General features: G+C 31.5%; 4 protein-coding genes across 6 annotated transcripts in view; 2 read left to right on the top strand and 2 right to left on the bottom strand.

Moving 5' to 3' along the window:
• The window catches only part of impact (impact RWD domain protein), a 40,658-nt gene extending 39,614 nt beyond the window's left edge, over positions 1–1,044 (bottom strand). Inside the window, exons 1-5 of one of the 2 annotated variants that reach the window (XM_051094376.1) lie at positions 973–1,044; positions 775–840; positions 562–690; positions 430–482; positions 293–355 (exon numbers count right to left, since the gene is read on the bottom strand). In XM_051094376.1, coding sequence (XP_050950333.1) covers positions 293–355; positions 430–482; positions 562–690; positions 775–822 — 293 coding nt within the window. In that variant the 5' untranslated portion in view covers positions 823–840; positions 973–1,044. Of the gene's footprint in view, positions 1–292; positions 356–429; positions 483–561; positions 691–774; positions 844–972 lie in introns of both variants that reach the window. The other variant, XM_051094377.1, reaches the window with a different exon arrangement.
• A 2,255-nt stretch (positions 1,045–3,299) lies between these two features.
• ing5a (inhibitor of growth family, member 5a) lies at positions 3,300–10,514 on the top strand. Its single transcript, XM_051095086.1, is given in 9 exon segments — positions 3,300–3,403; positions 3,903–3,974; positions 4,154–4,320; positions 6,516–6,627; positions 6,727–6,803; positions 6,857–6,885; positions 7,502–7,637; positions 7,714–7,775; positions 7,867–10,514. Coding segments are annotated over 9 exon segments (732 nt in total). The 5' UTR covers positions 3,300–3,366; the 3' UTR covers positions 7,907–10,514.
• A 167-nt stretch (positions 10,515–10,681) lies between these two features.
• On the bottom strand, positions 10,682–13,317 carry cep19 (centrosomal protein 19). Of its 2 annotated transcripts, none has more exons than XM_051095084.1 (3): positions 13,154–13,317; positions 12,864–13,017; positions 10,682–11,374 (listed from the first exon to the last, which is right to left on the bottom strand). In XM_051095084.1, the coding sequence occupies exons 2-3, from the start codon at positions 12,991–12,993 to the stop codon at positions 11,016–11,018; spliced, it is 489 nt and encodes a 162-aa protein (XP_050951041.1). In that variant the 5' UTR covers positions 12,994–13,017; positions 13,154–13,317; the 3' UTR covers positions 10,682–11,015. The 2 variants fall into 2 exon arrangements, with proteins under 2 accessions (XP_050951041.1, XP_050951042.1); XM_051095085.1 differs by having other exon boundaries at positions 13,254–13,315.
• Positions 13,318–13,330: 13 nt separating this feature from the next.
• On the top strand, positions 13,331–14,850 carry pigx (phosphatidylinositol glycan anchor biosynthesis, class X). Its single transcript, XM_051095083.1, has 6 exons — positions 13,331–13,487; positions 13,572–13,641; positions 13,726–13,858; positions 13,947–14,139; positions 14,233–14,333; positions 14,525–14,850. The coding sequence occupies exons 1-6, from the start codon at positions 13,424–13,426 to the stop codon at positions 14,660–14,662; spliced, it is 699 nt and encodes a 232-aa protein (XP_050951040.1). The 5' UTR covers positions 13,331–13,423; the 3' UTR covers positions 14,663–14,850.
• The last annotated feature ends 1,931 nt before the right edge of the window (positions 14,851–16,781 follow it).

The raw sequence follows: 16,781 nt of genomic DNA, 5'->3' as shown, positions 1-16,781 counted from the left end.
ATATTTCAAGCATTTGATTATTAATTTGACAGAATAAAATATTATATATAATTAGTATATAATGTTTAAAGAATTTGATTAATTTGATAGAATAAAATATAATATATAATTAAAATGTAATATTTCAAGAATAGTTCATGCATTTTATTAATGTGATCGAATAAAAAATTATGTAAGATTAGTACAGAATATTGTAAGAATATTATAAGCATTTGATTATTAATGTGATAGAATAAAAATGTTCATATCACACTGAATAAATCATATTTTTTTTATTGATACTGATACTCACACATAGATCTCCTCCAAACTGTTGGACAGATTCATCCTGTCTGCTCCTCTGAGCCACCCGGCGCTGCCAACACAACACCATCATCAATCACATTCATCTCCCAACACCAAACTCACAATCAAAAGCATCACACCTACTTGATCTGATAAACGGGAGGCGCTGAGCTCGGGTAATCTGGAGGAAGTATGATCTTCAAACAAACACAGAACACACATTACACTTTCATAGCACACATTTAGTTCCCATGTATTGATGCACGAGTCTCACACCTGTAAACAGACCGTCCATTTGGGCTGCTGCGTGTCATCCGACACTCTGATGCAGAAAACTCTGGCCGCTTCATCGATCACACACCACTCGTCCGCGTAGATGGACGACAGAGCCTCGATCTCCTCGATCTAACACACACACACACACACACTCCAGATCAGCGCACGAGCTCATCATCACAACACACATCACGTGACCGCGCGGGGTCTCACCTGAGCCTGCAGGTCAACATCAGCACCCCGCTCCTCTGATCTGTCCATCTAATTCAACACATGCTGCTGCTGACGACAGTTTAACACACAGTTACACACTTTATGACTTATTAATATGTGTATTCATATAGTGTCAGAGACCGTGAGAGGTGCATTCGTGTGTTTGAAGTGTCAGATGTAAAGCACGTGTGATCTTACTGGAGGAAAGTCTCAAAATAAACTGTTCACGCAAGTAAAAGCAATTCACACTACTTCCGGGTTAGAGCTGAGTCACGTGGGCACCGCGTTTTTGCATATCGTTTTACATATTTGTATTTTCGCTTATGAATATTAATGTTTATAGGATAAAATAACTATATTATACTGAATAAATAAAATAATATTATAATTATATATTTATGGAACAATAAATGTGTGTGGTGAAGATGATCATTTTATTAATATATTAAGTTACTGATATCTCTAAACGTTTAGATTTATATTTGATATATTTGATAATTACTGTATTTGTGTATTTGATTATTAATATGATAGAATCAAGTGTCTGTATTACACTGAATAAATATTTTAGGTTAATATTTGTTTTTAATGACGCACTTAAATAATTTATATTTTACAACATTTTGCTGCTATTTTCATTTATTGACATATTGCAAACAAAATAAATTATACTATAAAACATTATATATAATTATTATATATGTGTATTTACTTATTAATATTCTAAAATAAAAAAGTACATGTATTTTATAATAAATATTATGTTAATAAAACTGTTTTAATGCATTGACTAATTATTATGTTAATTTTTTATTTATAATTAAATGAATATATTAAATATGATATTTTTGGTTCTATTTTACATTTTTGATGTGTTCTAAATGAATCAATTATAAATATAATTATTGGTGTTATAGAATTTTATATTATACATATAAAGGTCCACATTACATTTAATTAATGTTATGATAATGAGTTCATAACTAATATTACATTAAATTATTTTTTAAACTTAAATTAATGCATTAAATATTATTATACGATTGTGTCTATATGACATTTTTGAAATCTTTTAAAATAAATAAATGTAATATTTAATTACTATTTAATATATATATTATAAACAAATAAATTATAGTATAAAACATGATATATTTATGATATATGTGTATTTGATTAATAATATTCTAAAAACAAAAAGTCCATATATTTTATAATAAATATTATGTTTATGAAACTTGTTTTGATAATGCACTGAAATGACTAGTTAATAATTATGTTAATGTTTTATTTAACATTAAATTAATATATTAAATATGATATTTTTCGGGCTATTTTCCATTTTTGATGTGTTCTAAATTAATAAATTATACATTTATTTATTTATGTTATAACATTTTATATTATATACATATATAAAGGTCCATATTACATGTAATAAATGTTAATGCATTCATAACTAATATTACAATTTTATTATCTTAATTTAATGCATTAAATATTATTATATAAGTGTGTATATACATTTTTTGAAGTTTTTAAAATAGATAAATGTAATACAGATAAATAATTATACAGAATAAAATTATATATATATAAATGATACTATTTGATTAATAATGTTATAAAACAAAAAAAGTCCATATATTTCATAACAAATATTATGTTAATAATACTTGTTTTGATAATGCACTTAAATTACTAATATGAGAGTTTTATTTATAATTAAATTAAAATATTAAATGTCACATTTCTGGTTCTGGTATACATTGTTTAATGTGTTCTAAATAAAAAAAATCAATTATATGATTATAATTAAATTAAAGTTTAATATGAGTATTAATATATAATACTCATCTTGTATATTATATTATACAATAATTATATTAATAATACTTGTTTTGATAATGCACTGAAGAAATTACTAATATGAATGTTTATTTATAATTAAATGAATATATTAATTTTTTGTTCTTTTTTTAAGTTTTTGATGTGTTCTAAAAAATACATTAATATTATATATTAATATATTACTAGATATATTCATGTACAATGTCAGTAAATTAATATAGCTGCAAAATGTCATATATAATATTTTATTGGCCAGTAAAACAATATTAATACATAAAACAAATATTATTAACCTCATATTTATTAAGTGTAATACAGACTATTTATTCTATCATATTAATAACCAAATGCACAAATATAGTAATTATTTGTAATATTTTATTATTTCTATGAATTTAACGATCAAATACAAATGCTTTAATATAACACATCAGTACCTGGATCATATTTAATACATACATTTTATTGTTTCATAAATATACAATTAATTAAAACACTAAATAAATAAATATTTAATTAGTCCCTCTCTTCATCTATCGATCAACGGCGATGGACGTCGAAAGAGCGCTAATGAGCCAAGCCCCACTGCCAGCCAATCAAAACGCGGCATTCAAAAGCGTCACCTATCAGCCACTAGCGGAGAGTTGCCTCATTAATTATTCATGACATGCCAATGTTGTTCCACCTCACGCGGGCTGGCGGAGGAGAAAAACACAGCGCGAACGAGTGAAGATCGTCACCATGGCGACAGCGATTTATCTCGAACATTATCTCGATAGTGAGTACAGTTCATTTTGGGACAAACGCGCTGGATTAAACGTAGTTTTAGGCAGGATGAAGGCGGTTTGAAACGTCCAGTTTGAGGATGTTTTGGTGGCTAATGTCAGATTAGCATTAGCAGGGTGCAGCTAGTAAGCCAACAGGTTGATTAGCTACATTTCCACTGTGTCAAACTGCGTAAATCTAATTTATTCTTTTGTTTAGTTGTTAGGTCATTATATATGCACATCTACTGTAAAGCCACAGCAAGTTGTAAATACAGCACAGAAAGTAGTTAGCCAGCATGCTAACAACATGCTAAGTCAACAAACTCATGTTGTTTGTGTGTTTTTGGTAAGAGTTTATGTGTGTGCTTATAAACAGCACATGTGTTTCATAAAAACAGACAGGTTTCTGTGTGTTTTCTGCTTTGGGATAAATAGAGGACTCGATCCAGAAGTTTCCTCATGTATGTAAACAGTATATTAAACTATGGATGTGTTTTTGTGTGACCTCAGGCATTGAAAACCTGCCCTGTGAGCTCCAGAGAAACTTCACACTCATGCGGGAACTCGATAACAGAGCGGAGGGTGAGATAACATATGGGATCCGTCTCAAATCATAGTGTGCTGTCTGTCTAGGGAGCATTTTTGGGCATCATTGGAACATTTAGTGTGAATTACCAAAAACACAACGTGGATGGATGTGTTTTGATTTTGTATTTACTGCTCATTGATGAATATTTGACAGCTTTTTTCTTCTTTTGCAGAAAAGAAATCCGAAATCGATAAGCTTGCAGAAGAATACATTAAAAACGTCCGAAATCTGGCTCCGGATCAGAGAGTGGAGCACCTGCAGAAGATTCAGAACGGATTCAGCAAATGCAAAGAATACAGCGACGACAAAGTGCAGCTCGCCATGCAGACGTACGAAATGGTCAGTAATCGATTTTAGATGTTCGTGACTTTAATCAAACCTGGAAATATCAGGGAATTTTTAACTTGTGTTTTTCTAAATTTTCTATATTGAATATCTCTCTAAAGTATTTTATTGTCAATTATTTTTTGTTGTAGTAAAAACAGTTTTCCATGTTTTATATTCAGCTCTAAAATGTTAATTGAGTAGAACATGTAATTCTTAAAATATTCATTTTTTAAGGTAAAAAAGTATTTTTTTATTGTAAATGTAAATATAATATTCCATATACTCAGCTCTAAAAAATGTAATTGAGTAGAAATTGTTTTTATATTTTAAAATTAGCTAAAATATTCAACAGGAACTGTTTTATTGTCAAAACATAGAATTTGTATTAATAGTAAATATAATTTTCCATTATTTTATACTCAGCTCTTAAATATTTAATTAAGCAGAAATTGTTTTATTGTCAAAAATCATAGTTTTTTAATAGTAAATCTAAGTTTCTGTACACTCAGTTTTAAAATATTGAGTACAAACTGTTTTTTTGTTAAAAATCATAAAATATTTACTTGTAGTAAATATAAATTTGCTTTATTTTATAGGTTTCTCAGTTAAATCTAAGTTTTTGTATACTCAGCTCTAAAGTTTTGAGTACAACTTCTTTTACTGTCAAAACTTATAAAATATTTATTTGTAGTAAATATAATTTTCCATAATTTTATACTCTGCTCTTAAATATTTAATTAAGCAGAAATTGTTTTATTGTCAAAAATCATAGTTTTTACAGTAAATCTTAGTTTCTGTGTACTCAGCTCTAAAATGTATAGAAACTGATTTATTGTCAAATATCATAGTTTTTTTATAGTAAATCTAAGTTTCTATATACTTAGCTTTAAAATATTGAGTAGAAACTGTTTTTTGTCAAAAATCATAAAATATTTACTTGTAGTAAATATAAATTTGCTTTATTTTATAGGTATCTAAGTTAAGTTTAAGTTTAGCTCTAATATTTTGAGTAAAACTTCTTTTAGTGTCAAAAATTATAAAATATTTATAGTAAATATTTTCCCCATGAAATATTTTTGGAAATATTGTCAAAAATCATGTTTTTTTAATAGTAAATCTAAGTTTCTGTATATTCAGCTCTAAAATATTGAGTAGAAACTTGTTTTATTGTCAAAAATCGGATTATGTATTCATAGTAAATATAATTTTCCATTATTTTATACTCCGCTCTAAAATATTTAATTTAGTAGAAATTGTTTTATTGACAAAAATCATACAATATTTTATAGTAAATCAAGGTTTCTGTATTTTATACTCAGCTCTAAATAATAAAGTAGAAATTGTTTTTTGTCAAAAATCATACAATTTTTATTTGCAGTAAATATAATTTCCCATTATTTTACACTCAGCTCTAAAATATTTAGCAGAAACTGTTTTATTGTCAAAAGTCATAGAATTTGTATGTGTAGTAAATACAATTTCTCATTATTTTATATCCAGCTCAGAAATATAGTAGAAATTGATTTATTGTCAAAATTCATAGGTTTTTTTTATAATGTAAATACAATTTTTTGTATTTTATACCCTGCTATAAAATAATTTAGTAGAAACTGTTTTGTTGACAAAAATCATAGTTCTTCTATAGTAAATATATTTTATGTATTTTATACTTGCCTCTAAAATATTAAACTGAGTAGAAATTAATTTATTGTCATAAATCATAGAATTATTTATAGTAAATTTAAGTTTCTGTATTTTATACTCAGCCCTAAGATAACTGTTTTATTGTCAAAAATCATAGAATGTTTATTGTTTAATGTTTATAATAGTAAATTGTGTGTATAATTGAGTAAAAACTTTTATGGTCAAAAATCGGATTTATTATAGTAAATGTACTTTTTGTATTTTATGCTCAGCTCAAAATTAGAATCAGAATCAGATTTTTTTCTGTAGTAAATATAACTTTCTGTATTTTATACTCAGCTCAAAATTAATTAGAAATTTTGTAGAATTTGCAATATATAAATGCAAGTATGTATTACAGTATTTTTAACGTTATTTTATTTTAAAGACATACCAAAAAAAGAAAAATGCAATAAAATAAATAAATAAGTAGTCAATCACTGCTGTTTTTGCACATGAAATCATTTTGCATTAATTTTTCTCTTGGTATTATTATTTAAAAAACCCAAGCTGTTTCTCACTAGGTGGACAAACACATCCGAAGGCTCGACGCCGATCTCGCTCGCTTTGAGAATGAGCTGAAGGAAAAGTTGGACGTTAGCGGCTACGAAAGTCCAGACAACAGAACGGCCAAGAGTAAGACAGACTGTGGCCTGATTTGGCCAAATATAACACATGTCATAGTCAACATGATGTACGAGCATAATAAAACCGATAATCTGCTGTCTTTCGCAGAGGTAGGAGGTCGAGGAAATTTAAAGGAAAAACGCCGGCCGAAAGGAAGAGGACGCAAATCATCAGATTAGGACGAGTTTATTTCAACACTCGCATCACTTGCGCAACAATGGATGTGAATGGGTGCCATCAGAATGACAAAAAGAAAATGAAGAACAGGTGAAACAAAACTAATGACAATTTTCATCCAGAAAAGCCATCCAAGATTAGGACGAGTTTGTTTCAACATCAGATTTGGAAAAATGTAGCATCGCATCACTTGCGCAACAATGGATGGGAATGGGTGCCGTCAGAATGACAGTCCAAACAGCTGATTTAAAAACATCATAGTAATCCAATAAGTAATCTTGCAAAGTCAGATCCATCATTAAGACATTTTTAACTGCAATATGCATCCGTAATCCATAATAATCCTTCCTTAATGGAAAAAAGTAGTCCATAATGAAAAATTAATCCATAATGAAAAATTAGTCTGATCTGAATAAGGAGAGAAATCTGCACAGATCAAACACCTTTTATAAGCAGTCCAAAATAGGTCCAAACAAATATTTGGCTGGATTTTGATGTTTAATCAGCTGTTTGGACTCTAAATCTGATGGCACCCATTCACTGCAGTGGATCCATCGGTGAGAAAGTAATGCTACATTTCTTCAAATCTGATAAATAAACAATCTCATGTACATCTTGGATGGCCTAAGGATGTTCTTTTAAGGTATAGTTCATTCGAAAATACAGGTTTGAAGTGACATTTACATTGTTTTTCTCATTTCCGCAGCCCTGAGTTCTCCGAATCCATCCTTCCCGTTCACCCGTCAGACGTCTTAGACATGCCCGTCGACCCCAACGAGCCCACATACTGCCTGTGCCACCAAGTATCATATGGAGAAATGATCGGATGCGACAACCCTGATGTACGTGCTAACGCTTTAAACAGTTTATTAGCCTTTTCTCAATGCATTAATTTAACCAAAATGCTTTTCTTAACAGTGTCCCATTGAGTGGTTTCACTTCGCCTGTGTTGATCTGACAACGAAACCCAAAGGGAAATGGTACGTCACTCTTTTCATGAGGAACCGTCTGTATCTGTGTTTCAAACATGGAAAAACAATGTTTCTTTTTTTCTTTGTTTCTTTCTTCCAGGTTCTGTCCACGATGCACCCAGGATCGAAAGAAAAAATGAGATGCACATTTGTAACGTTGAGAGATTACATTTCTATATGAATATATACGTATGCATATATATGTATATATATATGTATTTTGTCTAAGTAGTAAAATAGGATAATATATACTCCTTTATATGGCCATGATGAATTATATGAGGGTCGCGAGGAAACAAAGTTTTTATTTTTCAAAGTACTTGAAATGTTTCCATTTGTTTAAGTTTCATTCTGTGTTGTCGAATTGTCATTTTCAGACAATCTAGGATATATTATATATGATATATATATTTTTCTCTTTACTTACTGATTAGTATGTATTTTATTTTTACGACGCTTCAAGCAACTATCATGTCTGTGTGCTTTGCTCATGAAATGTTTTTAGCCCAGCACAAGTCGTTCGGAACGATTTTGCGAACTTTTAAGAATTCGCATTTGCCGCTCTTGCACTTATAACGCGACTACTTTTCCTGCAACTATCAATTTGCTTTGGAACTCAACTTGTTGTTCGAGCAAAGCGAAAGTTTGAAGTGCAACGTTTTGTTGTTTCTACTTATGTAATTTCAGACGATAACCCGAAATCTCACGCAGCTCATAAGTGCTCATTTAAGTTTTTCCCCGGTCAAATTCTGCTTTATTCTTCACTGTGTTAGCGTAAATATTTTGCAGAACTAAAAGCGATTAACTACTGTGGAAACTTGTTTCTGCCTCAAACTTAAAAAATAAAAAAAAACGTAATCTAACTATTTAGATTTGTTTCTCACAATTCTGCCTTTTTCGTAGTATGGCAAGTCTGAATTGTGAGATAGAAAAGCTGCAATTATTTCTTTTTTTATTCCGTGGCAGAAAAAAAAAAAGAATTTTGAGATATATAACTCAAGATTTTTTTAATCACAATTGAGACTTTAAATCTCTCAATTCTTTAGTTTATATCTCGCAATTGTTTTTTGTTTCTGCCACAGAATAAAAAATAAAGGTAATTGCAATTTTTTTTTTTATCCTTATCTCACAATACTGACTTTCTTTGTCGAATTTTATATATCACAATTCAAAACATTGTTCTCAGAATTACAAGTTTTTAACAATTTTGTAGTTTATATGTTAGTTTATACATTTAGTTTCTAAACAGCCACAATTACTTTGTTACTCTCACAGTTGAGTTTATATCTCATAATTGTGTTTTTTTTGTTTCTGCTATGGTATAAAAATTAAAAAAAAAAAAATTATAATTGCAACTTTTTTTCATATCTTGCAATTCTTTAGTTCTTAGATTATATAATTAGACAAAAAAGTTACTTTTTTGTAATTCCGTCGTACAAAAAAAGTTGTTTTTTGTTACCACTGTGGAATAAAAAATAAAAATATGTAATTGCGATTTTAGATGTCCACATATTTTACATTTCTAGTTAGAGTTAGATTGTATAATTAGTTTATAAAAAGTCACAATTACTTTTTTTACTTTATTCCGTGCACAAAAAAAGAATTGTGAGATAAAATTTTGTTTATATCTCACAGTTGTTTTTTTTGTGCTTCTGCCACAGAATTGAAAGTTGCAATTAATTTTTTTTTTTGCAATTTAGATTTTTTTTTTCTCACAATTCTTTCATTTTTTTGTCTTAGACAATATAATTAATTTATAAAAAGCCGTAATTACTTTTTTTTATTCCATGCACAAAAAAAGAATTTTGACCAAAAAATATTCCTTTGCGAGTTTATATCTCGCAATTCTGACTCTTCTTTGCAATAGCAAGTTTATATCTAACAATTCTTTCGTTTTTGTCTTAGACAATATAATTACTTTATAAAAGACAAAAGAATTGCGAAACAAAAAAGAACTGTGAGATAAAATTTCGTTTATATCTCGCAATTTTTTTTTGCTACTGCCACAGAATAGAAAGTCGCAATTACATTTTTTATGTTTTATTGCAATTTCGATTTTTGTTTTCGCAATTCTTTCGTTTTTGTCTTAGACAATATAATTTTTTAATAAAAAGTCGCAATTACTTTTTTTACTTCATTCTGTGCACAAAAAAATAACTGCAAGATAAAATTCCTTTGCAAGTTTGTCTCACAATTCCGACTCTTTTTTCGCAATAGCAAGTTTATATCTAACAGTTCTTTCGTTTTTGTCTTAGACGTTACAGTTACTTTATAAAAGACAAAAAATTGCAAAACAAAAAAGAATTGCGAGATAAAATGTAGTTTATATATCACAATTGTTTATTTTTTTTTGAAAGTCGCAATTACGTTTTTTTATTTTTAATCGCAGTTTTGATTTTTTTCTCACAATTGTGAGTTTATCAGTTCTTTTCTTTTCAGAATTTATACCTCATTAACTGTAAGACATAAGCTCATAATTACGAGGAACAAAAGCCGAATTGTGAGATAAAAAGTCACAATTACCTTTTTATGTTTTTTTTTTTTTTTTTTACCACCACGTTTCAAACTCCATCCTGAAGAAAACGACTTGTCCAGTTCTGAATGTTTTAACGTGTGGTTTTGGCAGTATCTGCCGTCTTTTCTCCAGCAGCTTTGATGCACTTTCTAATTGGCCGGACTTGGCGCTTACGACCAGAACACTTTCAGATTCAGTGCCGATTTTGTGGCTGTAAAGGTCGGAGAAGCAAACAGACTGTCAGAGGATCAACCAAAGCGAGATTAAGCGTGTTAACGCTGCCCTTGTGTTATTTTATCATTCTGTATGTGATCCAAATACAAAACATGAACTATTTCTTCTATCATATTGACGTGAGACTACCTTATTGAACACGCGTACCTGTACTTTGTATCGTGTCATCAGTAGTGGGTAGAATCCGCGAGGTTGACAGTGTGACAATCAAGTAGCGTTTTATTTTTTCATGTTTAACTATCTCTGAAATTATATGGATTAGATGTTCCGTACAGCTTTTCGTAAAAACAAATAAATATTTACCATTAAATCTCCTCTGTCATTTGATATGTATGAAAGCCTATGAATGAGTGCTGTTTATATTTGGTATTTATTAATATTTTGTTGTCTGTACTATACAGACTTAACAAAGTCATCATCAGATTTCAACAGAAGTCCCATAATGCATCAGTTCTCCATGTGTTTTCATTCTGAATCGTTTGAAATCCATTGTAGTGTCTCTAAAACTCTTCATCGGACTGCTCTTCGTCCCAGCTGCACGTTTCTCGCACGCTATTCTCTGGAAACTCCACTTCCAGGTCGTACACGAAGTCCGGATCCTCCTTGTGTTTGCGGTTGCGCTCGAACAGCTCGTCCATCTGGGCCTTCCTGCGGTTCAGCTCGTCGTCGCTCAGTTTATTCAGGTCCTCGTCGTTGGGGTCGGACCGCCGTCTGGCGGCGAGACTCTCCTCCAGGCTGAGACCCTTCAGATGATCGCGGAGGATGAGATGAAGCCTCTCCAGCTGAGCCAAAGAAACGGACTCCAGGTAAATGCTGTGGCGCACGTGATGCTTCAGGCGCTCTGCTGCTCGACTACAGTCTGGAAACGAGGTGTAATACTTTATATTAACATGTATTAAAAACAACAGTTCTGCGTTTTTCTTCATCAAATTTGGATTGTGTCATTTAATCGCTTGCTCAACAGTGGATGTGAATGGGTGCGGTCAAAATCAGAGTCGAAACAGTTGATAAAAACATCACAATAATTCAAAAGTAATCCGCACTACTCCAGTCCATTACAAAAATGTAATCCGAAAAATAATCCGGTTAGTCTTGTGAAGCCGAAAACGGCATTTGTAAGACATAAGTCCATCATTAAGACATTTTGAATGAAAATACGAGTCCGTAATCCATAATAACACTTAACAAGTGGAGGAATCAGGAGAGAAATCTGTGCAGATCAAGCAGTTTACAAGCCAAAACAGCTCTAAACAAATAAACTACCCATCAAACGTTTTTAAAGAAGACTTTTGCACCAAGCCTGCATTTAGTTGATTCAAAATACTGCAAAAGCAGTAATATTCAAAGTAACTGCTTTCTATTTGAATATATTTTAAAATGTAATTTATTCCTGTGATTTCAAAACTGAATTTTCAGCATCATTCCTCCAGTCATTCAGTGTCATATGATCCTTCAGAAATCATTCTAATATGTTGATTTGCTGTTACATTTTTAAAAAGACACTATAGAAATGAAAACTTTTATTTAGCAAGGATGCTTTAAATTGATCTAAAGTGGTGATTAAAGACATTTAAAATGTTACAAAAGATTTCTATTTCAGATAAATGCTGTTCTACTCAGCTGTTTTCAACATAATAATAATAATAATAATAATAAATGTTTTTGAGCAGAAAATCAGAATATTAGAATGATTTCTGAAGGATCATGTGACTGGAGTAATGATGCTAAAAAATCATCTTTGAAATCACAGGAATAAATTGTTTTAAAATATATTCGAATAGAAAGCAGTTATTTTAAACAGTAAAATATTTCTAATTTTCTGGGATCAAATAAATGCAGGCTTGGTGAGCAGAAGAGACTTATTAAAAAACATTAAAAATCTTACTGTTCAAAAACTTTTGACTGGTAGTGTATGTGGGTGGATTTTGATGTGCGAGACAACAGAAGATGGACTTTTCCAACGGAGGACTTGTATTTTAGCTAAAAACGTCTTAATGATGGATTTGTTTCAGTTTTTGTCTTCTCAAGATGTCAAGTGATAAACTGGAGTGGTGTGGATTACTTGTGGAGCTTTTATCAGCTGTTTGGACTCTAATTCTGACGGCATCCATTCACATCCATTGGTGTAGGCAAGTGAAGAAATGCTGCATTTCTCCAAATCTGATTAAGAAACAAACTCATCTACAGCTTAGATGTAGTACATTTTCAGCAAATGTTCATTTTTGGGTGAACTATCGCTTTAAGAGAGTATTTAATTTGAATTTGAAGTAACGGTTAATTAACGGTTCTTTTATGCATTACATTAAGTTACAAAACCTCGTTTGCTTAACGATCGCAAACATACTCACCTGAATACTGAGAGAAATTCCTGACAGGAATGACTCTTTTCCTTATTTTGCTGGTGTTTTTGTTCTCATATATAAGGATGATGGAAGGAGGAATAAATTTCACTCCACATCGCTTTGCTACAATGGACATTTTTACTCACACTTCCATTTCGATCTGCAGAATCACACGAGAAATAGAGTTTAGGAATATACATCGATCTATCTATTTATCTGATATGAGTACTGTAACCATAGCAACAGTGAGATGTGTCGCTTCGCTCAAAGACTAATGGAATATTATTATCAATTGCCTGATTCGCGCCGGTTTTCTTAAAGGCGCAGGCTCACATTTAAACACAACGCACTCGCTCGTAAATAAACCAGCTGTTGAGCGTAAAACGAAAGCGTTACTGTATTGGTTGTCTGACTGAGGTTTCCAAGCTTCCTCTTTCTGGTGTAACGGTTCTTCTGTTGAAATCCGCTTTGAGGGAGTTTCGCGCTCGACGCTCATCAGCGCCCCCTGCCGGCGTGACGTCATGAAACCCGGAAGTGAACCCACCGGGATTACAGCATGACCGACCATGGTTAAGTTTTATTTATTAGCAACTGCTTTGTGTTTTATCCAACATGGAAACGCACAAGAAGGTATTTATAATCGCGTTACAATTAGTAATCGATTTTTAACAAATATGTAAAACTTTTTGTGTTTTATATTTTTCCATTCATCAGATTGTTTTCCATCTGAATGGCTAAAGTCAGTGTCGATGTCTATGAAGATTTCCAAAGCCGGATTTCACAGGTTTCCTTTCGCTTTTTAATTTTATTAACGTGTTTGTGTCTGTTTATGGTGTTTTAATGGTTCAATATGATGTTTCGGTTATAGAGATCTTCATTACAGTGTTCATTGGAGCAAAATAGATCATGATGTTCAAGCTCTACTAGTCCAAAAGCTGCCCAGTGGAGTTTATATGGATGAATATCAGCTGGAAACACTAAGACGTGACACGGGTTTGGAGGTTAGCACCGTTTATATTGATTTTGTATAAGTTCATGTTGAAATGCAGCATGTGAGGTGTTTGTTTATGCTGTTTTAATGTGTTGTAGGTTCTTCTGGACTCAAAGGTTGATCTGGAAGCTCCAGAGTATTTGTCGTCTGGTTTCACGGCGCTGGTTTTTCTCTCTGGGAAACACGAGGTTGTGGTTCCCGTTCACGGGCGATATCACCGACCGTCAGACTCCAGCAAATGGGTGAAAGTAGACATTGAGTCACCCAGACTTCTGCTTAGATCAGACCAGTGTGAGACACTGCAGACGAAAACAATGAATGAATCAAACCTCACCTGTCTGCAGAAATGTCTAATGAGTGTTTCTGTGTTTTTCTGAATCATAGGCCAGACACTGAGTCCTGGTGTACGTCATGTAATGTTTGATGCTCCATGTACCGTCAGCAACCACAGCATCTGCTCATGGATAGAGATCTTGCATCTAGAGGTAATGCTAATAAAGTGAAACCGTTGCATATATTTTTTTTTAATTATAGTATCTGTGTATGTTGTTAATAACTAAATTGTTAATATAATGCAATTGTTATAATAATATGATTTATAGTAATATATTATGTATTATATAACAAAGTTCACGTGTCGTTAACTTTTTTTGTCTTTTGCTTGCGTCTCATTCAGGATAATGGTGGAGTGAGTCTGGAGATCCCGGTCGGTGATTCGTCGATGATCGTCACTGTGTGTGTCGTTACTGTGCTGACGACTGTATTGAGCTGCGCTTACCTGCTCACAAACATCTGGAAACACGGCAGCTTTTGATCACAGTCTAATGGAAAGCAAATTCTCAGATTTCTGAGCCAGTGTCACTGTTTTCATGTTTTCACACTGTTACTGTAAAATTAAATAAAAGGAGTTTTAGATAATGTACATGAATAAATATGTTATCATAGTGGATTAATAATAATTTATTACTGCAAAATGTTTCTAAAATTGTGAATAAAACTGAATGGTACTTTGTTTAAAAAAACTGTTTTGTGTGTTTTTTTATAGTAATATATACTTGTTAATAGCAATATATCAACAATAATTAGATAAAGTTTTAATAAGCTTTAAAAGATTTAAAAAGTTTGACAGTTTGAAGTAGACTGAAGTTTAGCACTTTTAAAAGCTTAAAGCTTGAATGTTTTGAAGGCTAGTCTGTCAGATACATAGAAATTGTTAGATGATGGATAGATAGCATGTTGTTAACATGATAAACAAGTTACTAGCATGTTGATAACATGTTTCTAGCATGATTAGCATGTTACTAGTGTGTTAGTATGATTAGCATATTGCAAGTATGTTGTTAGCATGATTAATGTAGTTAACGTTTCTAGCATGATTAGCAAATTACTTGCATGTTGCTATAATGAATAAGTTATCGTGTTGCTAGCATGTTTCTACATGATTAGCATGTAATTATCATGATGAACATGTTATTAACATGGTTCTAGCATCTTTCTAGCATGATTAGCGTGTTACTAGCCTTTTGCTAGCATGATTAGCATGTTACTAGCATATTGTTAGTATGATTGAACTTGCATGTTGCTTTAACAATTTACTAACATGTTTCTAGCATGTTTCTAACATGATTAGCATGTTACTAACATGCTGTTAGCATGTTACTAACATGCTGTTAGCATGATTAACATGTTGTTAGCATGATTCTAGCATGATTAGCAAGTTACTAACATGTTGCTAACGTGATTAGCAAATTGTTTGCATGTTGCTATGAATAACAAATTAGTACCACGATTGGCATATTAATGTTTCTAACATAATTAGCAAGTTACTAGCATGATTCTAGCATGATTAGCATGTCGTTAACATGATTCTAGCATGATTAGCATGTTGCTAACACGATTCTAGCATGATTAGCAAGTTACTAACATGTTGTCAGCATGATTAGTATGTAAGATGTTGCTAGCATGTTTCTAACATGATTAGCATGTTACTAACGTGCTGTTAGCATGATTAACATGTTAGTAGTGTGATTAGCATGTTTCTATCATGATTAGCAAATTACTTGCATGTTGCTACAATGATTAACAAGTTACTAGCATGTTTCTAACATGATTAACATGTTACTAACGTCCTGTTAGCATGATTAACATGTTAGTAGCATGATTAGCATGTTGTTAACATGATTCTAGCATGATTAGCAAGTTACTAACATGTTGCTAACGTGATTAGCAAATTGCTTGCATGTTGCTATGATTAACAAGTTACTAGCGTGATTAGCATATTGTTAAAGTTTCTAACATGATTAGCAAGTTACTAGCATGATTCTAGCATGATTAGCATGTTGCTAACATGATTCTAGCATGATTAGCAAGTTACTAGCATGATTAGCATGTTGCTAACACGATTCTAGCATGATTAGTATGTTAGTAAGATGTTGCTAGCATGTTTCTAACATGATTAGCATGTTACTAGCATGTTATTATGATTAGCATGTTACTAGCATGTTGTTAACGTGTTTCTAGCACGATCAGCAAGTTTGTAACATGATTCTAGCATGATTAGCAAATTATTATGTTGCTATAGCATGATTAGCGCGTTAGTTTGAATGAGTTTAAATGGATTAGAAATACAGTACATAGAAGGGAAACTTGATTGAGTCTCAAGGGATTCTGGGAGTTTTGACAGTTGGAGTTTGAATAGTCTTGGCTCATTTGAACATTCCGTCAATGTAAATCTATTTTTCCCAGTTTTAATAGTCATTTGTAAGAAAACCGTAAATCCGATCTAGGAGGAGTGAATTTTAATCTCAGAAAAATAATAATAAGGAGTTAAACAGCAGATCGGTAAACTGGCTTTCTCAAGCCAACTTAATAATTATTAAAAGTCATTTTCGAATTGACTTCGCAGGACTTTTATTTTGTCGGCCGTTTCCCCA

This window comes from Labeo rohita, chromosome 22, assembly GCF_022985175.1.
Source record: "Labeo rohita strain BAU-BD-2019 chromosome 22, IGBB_LRoh.1.0, whole genome shotgun sequence".
Lineage (NCBI taxonomy): Eukaryota > Metazoa > Chordata > Actinopteri > Cypriniformes > Cyprinidae > Labeo > Labeo rohita.
The sequence above is the reverse complement of the archived record's forward strand: the minus strand, read 5'-3'. Positions and strand labels throughout refer to the sequence as shown.